The following is a 12,835-nucleotide window of genomic DNA, read 5'->3' on the forward strand; positions in this document are numbered from 1 at the left end:
TCTATTCAATCAAACAACTAAGATTTTCTCTTGATATAATATCATAAATATAATCTGATTTTATACAGTTTTTTAGGGTGACAACAAAAAGTAAAACAAAAAAAATAAAAATCAGATATTTTTAAAGATTATGAATTACAAAATAATAGATAAAATTATTTTAATTTTTTTAAAAATAAAACGTTCAACCCACGGTAGACCGTGGGTTAGTAACTAGTATGGCCTTAATTCGAAAGTCTCGACTATTCGAAAGAAGAAGAGCGTTTAGTAAGAAAGAAAACAAATACAATTGATAGTGTAAAGTGGGTTTGAATTTCCCATGCATCACAAATTCTTGATGCTCCATTATCATGTATTCATATGTGTATACTTTCGAGTCAAAACAATGAAATGATTAATCTCACCCAAACTATTTTTTGGAGTTTATAAATTCTGAAAGAGAGGATTAGTCGGACAACAAAACATCAACCAACAACTTTGACATTGAAGTTTGTGCTATACGTATGATGTCCTAAACTATATATAATTAGGAAATCTTATATATTCAAATTCAGGTTGTCAAAAAATCAATATATTTTGTAAAAAATAAATTTAACATTCATTAAAAATAAAAATCAATATATGCAATAATTAAAATGTTCTATGTCCAAGCAAGAAATTAATAAATCAAACTAATGTAGAAATTAATAAATCAAACTAATGCTCTATGTATTTGTCTAAGTTGACAACCAGAAATCAAAGTAACGAACTATGTTTACTGATACACATTAATTAGTTATGATAGTGATGATTAAGAGTTTATTTAGTGTAATACTATTAACCCTTTTCTTGACCACATGCTGACATGCATACATTTATACAACATATCCACTCTCTATATATATAAAAATCTATCTCACCCTCCTTATATCTTTCTATCTCTTCTCTCTCTTCCTTAGTCTTTAGCGCAGAAACAGAGTCAGAGTCAGAGCAATGGCGGCAAAAAGCAAGAAGAAGAAGATCCTGAAGACTGTCTCCGTTGTCGATATAAGCTGCGGCCACTGTATAAAACCAACCTTGTCCTCTTTTCTCAACCTTTTCTCCAAAAAGCCCAAACCTCCCAGCTCCTCTAGCTACCGTCACTACCACTCCTCCTCCATCTCATCCGCCACACCCTCCTCCACGCCTCTGTCCACCGCTGCCGTCGCCGTCGAGAAAGATTCCGACGATCCTTACCTAGACTTCCGCCAGTCTATGCTTCAAATGATACTAGAGAACCATATTTATACAAAAGACGAACTCAGAGAGCTTCTCCAGTGTTTCCTCAGCATCAACTCGCACTATCATCACGGCATCATCGTTCGTGCCTTCTCGGAGATATGGGAAGACGTCTCCTCCGCCGCCGCTTCCGCCGTCCAAGCGTCCCCTCTCGTCACCCGTCACGTGTCACGGGCCTCACGTGATTACTATAATAACTATTACTAGGCTAATTAATAAAAATGAATAGCTAGCTATCTTATCTATCTTGTGTATTTATGTTTGTTAGGGAAGTAACCTAAGCGTGATCGTAATAACTCCTTTTTAATTAAGATCATGTCACGTCATCAGTGTATTGACACGCGGGAAAACGTGTAATATGGTGATTAAGCTCTTACTTTATCCTTAGCTTTTGGGCTTGTTCGTCTAATACTAATGTTATCCAACTTTGTATCTGTGGAGTATGGACTTAGTTATTGTAATCTTCAAATATTGCAATTAACTAATAAGTTTGTCTCTGTTACATCTTTATATGTTTTGTTGCGTAGTTTATAATCAGCCAAAATCGAATTGGGATAAATGTTTTAAAGGTTTTAGTCACTCGTGACTCTCTCGGATAGTGACGTGAATGTTACAAAATACACGTTAAATTATATTTATTTATTAGAAAGGTACAATGTCTGCAACTTTCTGATCCTTAATTAATTTTCTGCAAATATACGATAATTTTTTACAAAAGGGAAAAATAGATCTGACGACGTATAGAAACATGATCAACGTTGTTACCGTAGGAAATAGTAGACGTTATGAAAGATAGGAGGAGACTTGTAGCCTTGTAGGTTCAGTACACTAAATTTTATTCGAACAGTATACGATTTCACTGAAGCACGTACAAGAAATATAGTAGTGCATTATAGTTTTGTCGACATGTAACTGTATAAACAAGAATTTTTTGACAGAATAAAAAACAATAAAGTACAGAAAAAACAAGAAAGATGATACTATTTAATTTATCAGGAAAAAATTATAGCCGGTTCAAATACGAGTGGTAATAAATATACACCAAAGATTACGATTCTTGTTTTGTAATAAAATGAATTAGTGTACGGTGACAATAATAACTTGTCCAAGTACGAAATTATTTAAATGGCAGAGCTCTTGAGTGTGGAGTGGACAATGAAGCACGTAGAAAACTTGTGGCTTTGGGCGATAAAATGCATGGCTCTAGAGAACACATATTTAAGATTCGCAATAATTAGAAAGAGAAGTATAACAATACTGATAATTGATAATCATTACGTTACTACACGGGTATTTATCAACTTCAACTATTTTTTCGCACACACATGTACACACATACAAATAGTTATATATGATGCTAGTATCCGACTTGTTATCAGTTTTTGTAATCATGAATATTTGTCAAGTTGCCCGCTAAGTTCCAATGAACATTTTTATGACATCAAGTGTGAAGTTTTGTCAATGTGAATTGTCAAAAAGAACCAACATTTTTCCCCCAAAATTCACCTCTGTCTAGTATCTATTGAGTTTTTTACTCTCATCACTACAAAAGCTAGCCAAACAGTAAAAAAAAATATAATCGTTAAGATCAAGAAGAAGACTCTGTTCACACTCGATTAGTTTCGGTTTTGAGTCCTTATATGGCGTGGCGTCTAAAGATTTTATCCTTTATTTTTCTCGTAAGCATCATTCTCAATTTCTCGTAAGCATCAAACCAGATCATAGCTATTTACCTTATCTTTTTTTGGTTTTGTTATAGCTGATTTAAACTTTAGTGTACGTACTGCAAATGGGTTCTATTGGAGTGAACCCGGCCTGTCACGGTTACCTTACATTATTATATTTTTCAATATCGACCTCTTTATGTATCTGGATAATTAATAAAGATAAAACCCTATACAGAAGTGTATACGCCTCATTCCTTTCTCTCTTCTTTTTTTTGTTTTTTTTGTGCAAAACCTTTCTCTCTTCTTTAATATCGCTTTTAAGAGTTTGTCCAAAGTTCATCCAAATTCACAACCTTTTTTACTTTGCCAATATTTTTCTAAATTAAAATACACCAAAATCAATGTAAGTATGAACTTCTCTTCTTAAAGATTGTAAGAAAACAAAAGAAGTAGGAAGTGATTGAGCTTACAGTCTAACACAATAGACTGTTCTGTATCCCATAGTTTTACTGATGAGGAAAGTTTCTTCCATGAAGTTTCTTTTTGATAGTTTCATTTTTTTAAACAGTTTAAAAATTTTAAAAGGACATTGATTCAATAATAGGTAGGGACTTATTTTGTAGGGACTGTTTCACTTTGTAGGGTTTGGGATCTTGGAATGCTAGTTTCCGGGGTTTGAATGTTTCAACACTTTCGGATATATCTGAAAAAATCTTAGAAAAGTTTCAACGTTAAAATAATATCAGCCAAGTTAACTCTGGACGGCGATATGTCTTCGCTACCAATTAAATGGGAAATGTTAATGTGTTGCAGATTTGTTTCCAAGACTTTACGTTTTTAGGTGCATGTCTTTAAACTTTTAAATTTGTACGATTATGATTCACACGCATCAATGTCTAAATCCAATCCTTTAGGTAGACTGGAGCTCCATTACATTAGTCTCTCTAATTTAAGTTAGAAATTTCTAAAACTTGTGGAAATATTATATCATGGACAACCGGTGCCGGATATATATTATGTGGTGCACCGTGCACATATTATTTTGTTGTATAAGATTGTGATTAATACTATATATTACTCTTTCATGTTCTTAAATAATTCCAAATTACGAACATCATTATTTCGAATTTGAGAAAATAGCAATGACATCAACACCTGATGCGACTATATATTTATGATCATAAATACAAACTTCATACCAATGGTGAACTCTACATAATCAATGACTAGCTATAAATATATAACCCAACTACCCAAAATAATACTATATACTACTATATGGTCATCAATAAATTCAAGTAAATCTTAGATTAGATTTTACAGATAACAAAGAGAAACTAGTCATTAATTACGAGTTCATAAATTGTGACTGTTACCTGTTGAGAGCTGGATAGTAACTTAAATTTAATAAAAGTAAAAGTAACAAATCCCAAATTGAGATTCTCGTGCTTCTCCATAATGTCTTCGTCCCCAAAGAAGACTCAACATGGATATAACAAAAGAAGCTTAATACAATGGACTAATTTGGTTTGGTTATAGATAACCCAAATTGGATAATGGTTGAGTACTCCCTCCCATACAGATCAATCGACTGCCTAAAACAAAAGAAGCTTACTTGGTCTCAAATCTATATTGTATTTACTTGGACTAATTTAATGAAGCTTACGGCTAATTTGGTTTATTTTGCCTAATTTGGTTTTTATTTTGCCAAGAATTTTTCTCAAAAGAAACCCAAATCAATGCAAGTATGACCACCTCAAATTCCTTAAAGATGGGGTTCAAAATTTAACATGTTTCCCTCGGCTACAGGAGATTAGTCTTTGGGTCTAGGAAGCCTTTAGGATCAACTCCTGAGTTATTAAAAAAAAAATTCCTTGAAATAAAAAGAAAATATAAGAACTGTTTGGGCTAAAAATAGATATGGTTCTGTATTCCATACAATTTTACTGTTGAACACAGAAATATATTTTACTGACTTAATTACAGTACTTCTGAATTGGACGCCGAGTGAATACCAATAGGTAGGGGCTGTTTGATTTCCAGGGTTGGGATCATGTAATGCTAGTTTCCAGGGTTTAAATAATTGAGCACTTTAGGATTTATGACTCTGAAAAATCTTTAAAAGTTTGGACATTGCAAATCCCAAACCATGATATATAGATTTCAAAACGTGTAAAAAAACCAACGATATGTTGTATAGGCTTCTAGCTATCATCAGTTTAATGAGAGTGTTTGTTCTTCTTAAATTATGTGTGTTATTTTACTTTTGTAGACTTAACTTTATAGGCGCTTACATGTCGACTTAAAGTTTTGAACATAATTATCCACATCGATATCTGAATCCAATTTAAGCTCCGAATGTAGTTAGTGTATCAGGCGTAGCGGATCAAGCGGAAAAAGTGAATCTAGCGATCACATGTGGATCTAGTGGATCAACCGGTTTAAAATTTATGTTTGAATAGTAAAAGTGGTTCAAAGTACTGTATAAATTTAAAATAATATATTTAAATTTTAAAATTAGTATTTAACTTTTCATAAGTAGATTCTAATTAATATTTTATTTTAGGAAACCCTAATATAAAGGTATAAAAGTATGAAACTTTTCATTTAACACTAAAATTCACTAAAAAAATTCATTTACTAAATAAAACTAACTACATCAACATAATTATTAATTTAATTAAACATCATAACATAATAAAAATTTAATTTAAACATCATAACAAAATATAATGTATATATGTTTGAAAGAAAAAAAAAATATACCTTACACTCTTACCGCTTGACTAGAAGAAGTTTGAAATTTTTTTTTTGATCTTTTTTGTTGTTGTGATGAAGAAAGATGTGAAGTATTAGATTTATAGGAAAAAAATTTTGTATTCTCTTCGTCATTGTCAAGATGTGAAGTTTGTATTATTATTTTCTTTTACAACAACTTGTACTATTGGACCAATTGAAACACTCTCATATCTTGATAAAAGTGGTTCATTCACCTTTTTTACTAAAAGACAAGAATTTCTTATCTACATGTGTTCCCTTTTTTTTTTTTTTTTTTTTTCATTTTTACGGTTGCTGAATGGGAATACATGATATATCATGGTTTTTGTGGTTTTTAACCATGATATAAGGAGTCTTTTAGTGTCTTTTCATTTGTTTCTAGATTGTTTTTGAGTCTTTACAGGTTTTTAGCATGAAAGGAGCAAAATGGAGCAATTTGGATGATTCTGGAGCATTTAACCGGAGGAAATCAATTTGGAGTCTGATCCTATGAGGAGCATCGACCGACAACACACAAGGGAGCATCGATCGACACCCCTCTCTGCCGACTCAAGACCCAAGTTTTGGAAAATTTACAAAAGTTGCCCAAAGTCTTCCATAATTGCAACATAAGTCCCTGACGTGTTTTAGGACATATATATATATATATATATATATATATATATATATATATATATATAGTTTTTAGGTTTTTGCAAACCCTTAAGTCTTTTTCTATCAAGTTTTATTTTTTCTGCAACCCTGAGTGATTTTGAGAGCTTTGGGGATAGAGATCAGATCTGCTTTGTAGAGAAGAATTCTTGAACTCCTTCTTACTCTTTTTAATTTCAATTGCTTATTATTCAGAAAGATGTTTTGTTCTTCATTGAATATGTCTGAGTAGTTTGTTTGTTAGGTTCAGGGTTTTTCACAGGGATTTTATGAATTGTTAGATCTGTTTATTTAGGATTCTTTATCTTTCGAGATCTTCATCTTAGGTTGTTCTTCATATTAATTCTTGATTGATCACCTAGAATTAATACTTTAGGAAAATAAATTGATATGAGAATATAATTGATTTTTCTGATAAAACCTTTTGATGAGCAAAATTATTTCTTGCAAAGAGATTTGATTAAGTGATTTTGTGAACAATCTAAACTTGTTTTTAAAGCTGATTTATTACCTAGAATTTTGCAAAGAGATTTGGATTTTCTGGTTTTAAATTTAGATATTATTTGCAGTGAGAACTGATTTAATTTACAAAAGTGTTTAGAGTTATAGATCTGTTCTTAATTGATTGAATCCTATTTATTTCTTGATTTAATATTTCATAATTTCCTGAGAAATTTCCTAGAACTAGCTTTTTGATCTTCTGAATTTACAACAACTTTCATTTAAATATTTGCATTGCTTTTATTTTAATTAAATTTAATCTGTTTAGCATAATTATAAAACTCTATAATTTATTGTGTAGAGTCCTTGTGGAATTCGACCCCTAAGTATTACAGTGATCTCTTAATTTGAGAGAGTAGCTCAGGGTTAAATTTGAGCATATCAAATTTTGGCGTCGTTGCCAGGAATTCTTTGATCTACCATTAGATTTGAGTTTTAGATTTTGTCTAAATTTTTATTTTTATTTTTATTTGAAACTTACACGCTTTTGTTTTCTTCTCTCTTGTGTGTTTCAGGTGTATGCCTAATAAGCCAAACACAAGGAGCAACAAGACTAGTCCAATTCTGAAACTTTCAAACCAAGAGTTGGGAAAACTTGAGCGTGAGAACCGAAAAGCAGCCAAATCTTTGAAGATGTTTAACCCAATCATTCTGATGCGTGATGAGGCTGGTGTTTTGAGGGATCAAGAGGGCCACTTGCGCAATGAGCAGGACCAAAAGATTGATGTTGAGGGCAATGTGATTGCTGAAATTGCTGTTGTCGACGAACCAGCTGATGGTGTCGACGGTGTCGAACAACACCAACAAGAGGGTGTCGATCGACATCCCCTTCCTGCAGACGGACGTGGAGCTGCCAACCACGTCCAAACCCCAGTTCGAAGACAGGAGAACAACCGGGACTTGATCAGGACCATTGCTGACTATAACCGGGCTGATCTGGTGTATGAGAACCGGTCCGCTATTGTTACTCCTCCATTCCAGAGGAATGACTTTGAGCTGAAGCCTGCGCACTTTCAACTAGTTGGGCAGAGACCTTTCTCTGCTTTGCCCAATGAGAAGCCTCTAGACCATATTGAGCACTTTGAGGATCTTGTGACCAGTATCAAGGCTAATGGGGTGACTGAGGATTTCATATTCTGCAAGCTCTTCCCATACTCACTTGCAGGAGAGGCATCTCAGTGGTTGAAGCAGTTGCCAGCTGGATCTTTGACAAATTGGCATGATATCAAGGTGGCTTTCCTCAACCATTTCTATGATGATGCAATGTCAGATGAGCTGAGAGTCAATATCTCTTCATTTAAGCAAGGACATGATGAAGCTTTCAAGGCAGCTTGGGTGAGGTTCAAAGCTTATCAGAGGGACTGTCCACACCATGGTTTTTCAAGGGTACAACTGTTGAGTATCTTCTTTAGATGGTGTGATTGGAAGTATCAGTTAGCTTTGGATGCTGTAAGTCATGGGAACTTCAAGACAAGATTTCCAGAAGATGCTGAAGTGTTGATTGAGAATTTGGCTTCTAGCAATAGCACTAAAAGAGCTGATGCTGAAAGAAAGAGACTGCATGGAGAGTTTGATGCAAATCAGCTTGCTTCTGTTAATGCCAAGCTTGATTCAATGCACAATCTTCTTGTGGGAAAGAAGTCAGTCCAATTTGCTACTGAAGTTGAGACATTTGAGCCAGAGCCAGAGAATACAGAGGAGAATGTCAATTATGTGTATGGAGCTGGGTATCAGGGACAAAGATTCGGTAGTCAGCAAGGTAACAGACCTTACAATGGTGACAAGAAGCAGCAACAGAACAATGGCTATACAAGGACCTATGGGAATTCATCCTACCAGTCTCCACCTCCTAAGAATTCTTCAGAGAGTAGAATGGAAGCCATGCTTGAGCAGCTTTTGCAAGGACAGGAGCAATTGACAGTGACATTCAATGGGAAGATTGACAATGTCTACACTGAGCTGAATGGGAAGATAGAAGCATTGAACATTCATGTCAAGAAGTTAGAGAATCAGGTTATTCAGACTGCTGGGTCTGTCAAACGACAAGAGGGTTTTCTTCCTGGAAGAACTGAGTCAAACCCCAGACATGCTTGCAATGCCATATCAGTCAGCAAGGTAACAGACCTTACAATGGTGACCAGAAGCAGCAACGGAACAATGGCTATACAAGGACCTATGGGAATTCATCCTACTAGTCTCCACCTCCTAAGAATTCTTCAGAGAGTAGAATGGAAGCCATGCTTAAGCAGCTTTTGCAAGGACAGGAGCAATTGACAGTGACATTCAATGGGAAGATTGACAATGTCTACACTGAGCTGAATGGGAAGATAGAAGCATTGAACATTCATGTCAAGAAGTTAGAGAATCAGGTTATTCACACTGCTGGGTCTGTCAAACGACAAGAGGGTTTTCTTCCTGGAAGAACTGAGTCAAACCCCAGACATGCTTGCAATGCCATATCAGTGAGAGATGAAGATGATGGTGAAATTGCTCCTGCAGAAAAAGAAGAGAAATCGACAAATCTCTCGGTTTCAGATGATGGTGTCGATCGTCACCACCTAGGTGTCGGTCGACACTCATCTCAGACGGAACCAGAAGCTGCAAAATCTCAGGTTCCAGCAGTTGAGAGGGTCTACAAGCCTAAGGTTCATTTTCCCAAGCCAAGAAAGTCCAAGCAGGAGATGGAGGAAGCTAGATGCAAGGCAATGATGGACAAGGTGATGATTGAGATGCCATTGATTGATGCAGTAAAGCTTTCACCACCACTAAAACGCTATGTCAAGAGAATGGTATCCAATGGTTTGAGCCCTGAAGAAGGAGCCTTGCTAACTAAGGATGTTAGTGCAATTCTGTTGAACCAGCCTGTTCAGAGGAAGAAGGAGAGAAAGCAGGAGGTGGTTGTCTCTAAAGAAGTGAGTGCAATCATTCAATGCAGGACTGCTAAGAAGTTACCAGATCATGGAAGCTTTGTACTTGATTGCTCAATCTCAGCAGGAAGGTTTGCTCAGTCACTTTGCGACCTTGGCTCTAGCATCAACTTGATGCCACATTCAGTTGCTGTGAGACTTGGGATGACAGAATTCAAGCCAACTCAGATTTCTCTTATCTTGGATGATCGCTCCCGAAGAATTCTTGAAGATGTTTTAGAGGATATTCCAGTTAAGGTTGGCAACTTCATGATTCCCACTGACTTTGTGGTGATGAAGTATGATCAAGAGCCTAAAGATCCTCTCATCTTAGGAAGATCTTTCTTGGCTACAGCTGGTGTAATCATAGATGTGCAGAAAGGACACATAACACTGAATGTGGATGGTTTGAGTATGAGTTTTGAGATGGATAAACTGAGGAGAGCTCCTACCATTGATGGACATACGTTTTCTGTTGAGAAGATTGCTCAGATAAGCTGCAGAGAAGCAAATTCACGAGCATCAGAAGCAGTGTCGATCGACACCACCAAGAGGGTATCGATCGACATCCCTCCACGACCGAGACAAAGCTTGTCCAAAACTGATGCTCCAAGTCAGAAACCTGTTCCCAAACAGAAGAGTCACCAATCCACACTTTAGAGCCCTCAGGTAAGGCCAAGGTATGCATCTCCTTCTCCTAAACTTCAACCTATCATCAACAAGAATTTCAAAGAGATAAAAACTGTTTTGCAGTTAACCAAGCCACGAGATTATCGTAGAGCGCTTGTTTCTTCTGTTGATGATTTTGCAGGACAGAAAAGATACCCTCCCATACCTAAATCCCGCCCTGGTCCTGTTCCTAATATCCTTGGCAGACCTCATGCACCTAAAGCTTATACACCACTGTGGATGAAGAGGACTTCAATGCCATGTTCTGATCCTCCGGATGCCTGAGCTCCAACACAGTCAAGCTAATGACTGAAAACAAGCTCTTAGTGGGAGGCAACACACTGGTAGGTTTTTCTTTTTCTTTTGATTTTGATTTTTATTTTTATTTTATTTTTATTTTTGCTTTCCTCTTACTTGATAACACTGGGGACAGTGTTGTTTAAGTCTGGGGGAGGTTAGTTACTAACTATGTTTTTTGTTTTTGAGTTTCAGTTGTGTCAGTCAAAACCATAGAGTTTGAGTCAAAATTTTCAAAATTTTTCTTTTTGTCTTTGGGAATTATGATCTTGATTAGTGATTTCTCTTATTTGGCTAACACTCTAATGATTACTTGTTTATGCTTGATCTCAGAACTGAAGCTTAGAAAGACTATGAGCCTTCTCAACAATCCTGAAAGCCCTTATTCAATGGATATCTGATTGATCTAACGTTGTCTCAACTTTTATCAGGGTTTTAACCGGATTTAATCGCTTACTTTGGGGTTGGAAATCAGTGGACTAGACTTCTTTTTCAGGCCATACAAGACAGTGCAATTTTTCAAAGTATGTCTCCCCTCTCTCTTCCCTTCAGTGCTTTAAAAAAAAGAGAGAATAAAAGATGAAATGATTTTGATCAGTTTAGAGAGGTAGGTAAATTATCTGTGACCTCATTATTCTACTCTTGAGTCAAATGATCACACAAAGCTTGGAAGCGAGGGATAGGTAAATTACTGATGACCCCGGTATTCGCTTACACCTTTGAAAAAAGGAAAAGAGAGAAAAGAAAAAAAAATTGGAAGTGAGAAAAGGGAGAGGAAAGGAGATGTAAGAAGAATGTTTTGGCCTGAAAAGAGTCCATATGCCACTGTTCGATACACCCAAGGTAAGAACTCACATGTACTTGATTTAATTTATATAATGAGATGACAATGGAGATTTCAGAGATTCTAAAGGATTGTGGGATTTGAGTAAGGTATGTTGATGCTTATCATGGTTAAGTATAAGTAGTAAGTTCTTGAGTCAGGTAAATGAAGAGTGTGAATAAGAATAATCTGCAATTGAGTGAGTTCCCTGTTTTCAAACCTCTTTCACAGGTCTAAGTTTATGTTTTGCTTGAGGGCAAGCAAAGGCTAAGTCTGGGGGAGTTGATATATCATGGTTTTTGTGGTTTTTAACCATGATATAAGGAGTCTTTTAGTGTCTTTTCATTTGTTTCTAGATTGTTTTTGAGTCTTTACAGGTTTTTAGCATGAAAGGAGCAAAATAGAGCAATTTGGATGATTCTGGAGCATTTAACCGGAGGAAATCAATTTGGAGTCTGATCCTATGAGGAGCATCGACCGACACCACACAAGGGAGCATCGATCGACACCCCTCACTGCCGACTCAAGACCCAAGTTTTGGAAAATTTCCAAAAGTTGCCCAAAGTCTTCCATAATTGCAACATAAGTCCCTAACGTGTTTTAGGACATATATATATAGTTTTTAGGTTTTTGCAAACCCTTAAGTCTTTTTCTATCAAGTTTTATTTTTTCTGCAACACTGAGAGATTTTGAGAGCTTTGGGGAGAGAGATCAGATCTGCTTTGTAGAGAAGAATTCTTGAACTCCTTCTTACTCTTTTTAATTTCAATTGCTTATTATTCAGAAAGATGTTTTGTTCTTCATTGAATATGTCTGAGTAGTTTGCTTGTTAGGTTCATAGTTTTTCACAGGGATTTTATGAATTGTTAGATCTGTTTATTTAGGATTCTTTATCTTTCTAGATCTTCATCTTAGGTTGTTCTTCATATTAATTCTTGATTGATCACTTAGAATTAATACTTTAGGAAAATAAATTGATATGAGAATATAATTGATTTTCCTGATAAAACCTTTTGATGAGCAAAATTATTTCTTGCAAAGAGATTTGATTAAGTGATTTTGTGAACAATCTAAACTTGTTTTTAAAGCTGATTTATTACCTAGAATTTTGCAAAGAGATTTGGATTTTCTGGTTTTAAATTTAGATATTATTTGCAGTGAGAACTGATTTAATTTACAAAAGTGTTTAGAGTTCTAGATCTGTTCTTAATTGATTGAATCCTATTTATTTCTTGATTTCATATTTCATAATTTCCTGAGAAATTTCCTAGACCTAGCTTTTTGAT

General features: G+C 35.2%; 1 protein-coding gene and 1 non-coding gene across 2 annotated transcripts; one reads left to right on the forward strand and one right to left on the reverse strand.

Moving 5' to 3' along the window:
* The first annotated feature begins 912 nt into the window (after positions 1–912).
* On the forward strand, positions 913–1,757 carry LOC104711803 (transcription repressor OFP6-like). Its single transcript, XM_010428567.3, has one exon. The coding sequence runs from the start codon at positions 973–975 to the stop codon at positions 1,462–1,464; it is 492 nt and encodes a 163-aa protein (XP_010426869.2). The 5' UTR covers positions 913–972; the 3' UTR covers positions 1,465–1,757.
* A 6,369-nt stretch (positions 1,758–8,126) lies between these two features.
* Positions 8,127–8,233, reverse strand: LOC147938946 (small nucleolar RNA R71). Its single transcript, XR_015567651.1, has one exon. It is a non-coding gene; the product is annotated as a small nucleolar RNA R71 (small nucleolar RNA).
* Between the last annotated feature and the right edge of the window lie 4,602 nt (positions 8,234–12,835).

This window comes from Camelina sativa, chromosome 9 (assembly GCF_030686135.1).
Source record: "Camelina sativa cultivar CO46 ecotype springtype chromosome 9, ASM3068613v1".
In the NCBI taxonomy this organism is placed as follows: domain Eukaryota; kingdom Viridiplantae; phylum Streptophyta; class Magnoliopsida; order Brassicales; family Brassicaceae; genus Camelina; species Camelina sativa.

What these genes read in the sequence shown, in the direction of transcription:
- LOC104711803 (XM_010428567.3), top strand. Translation starts at nt 973, where the DNA reads ATGGCGGCAAAAAGCAAGAAGAAGAAGATCCTGAAGACTGTCTCCGTT.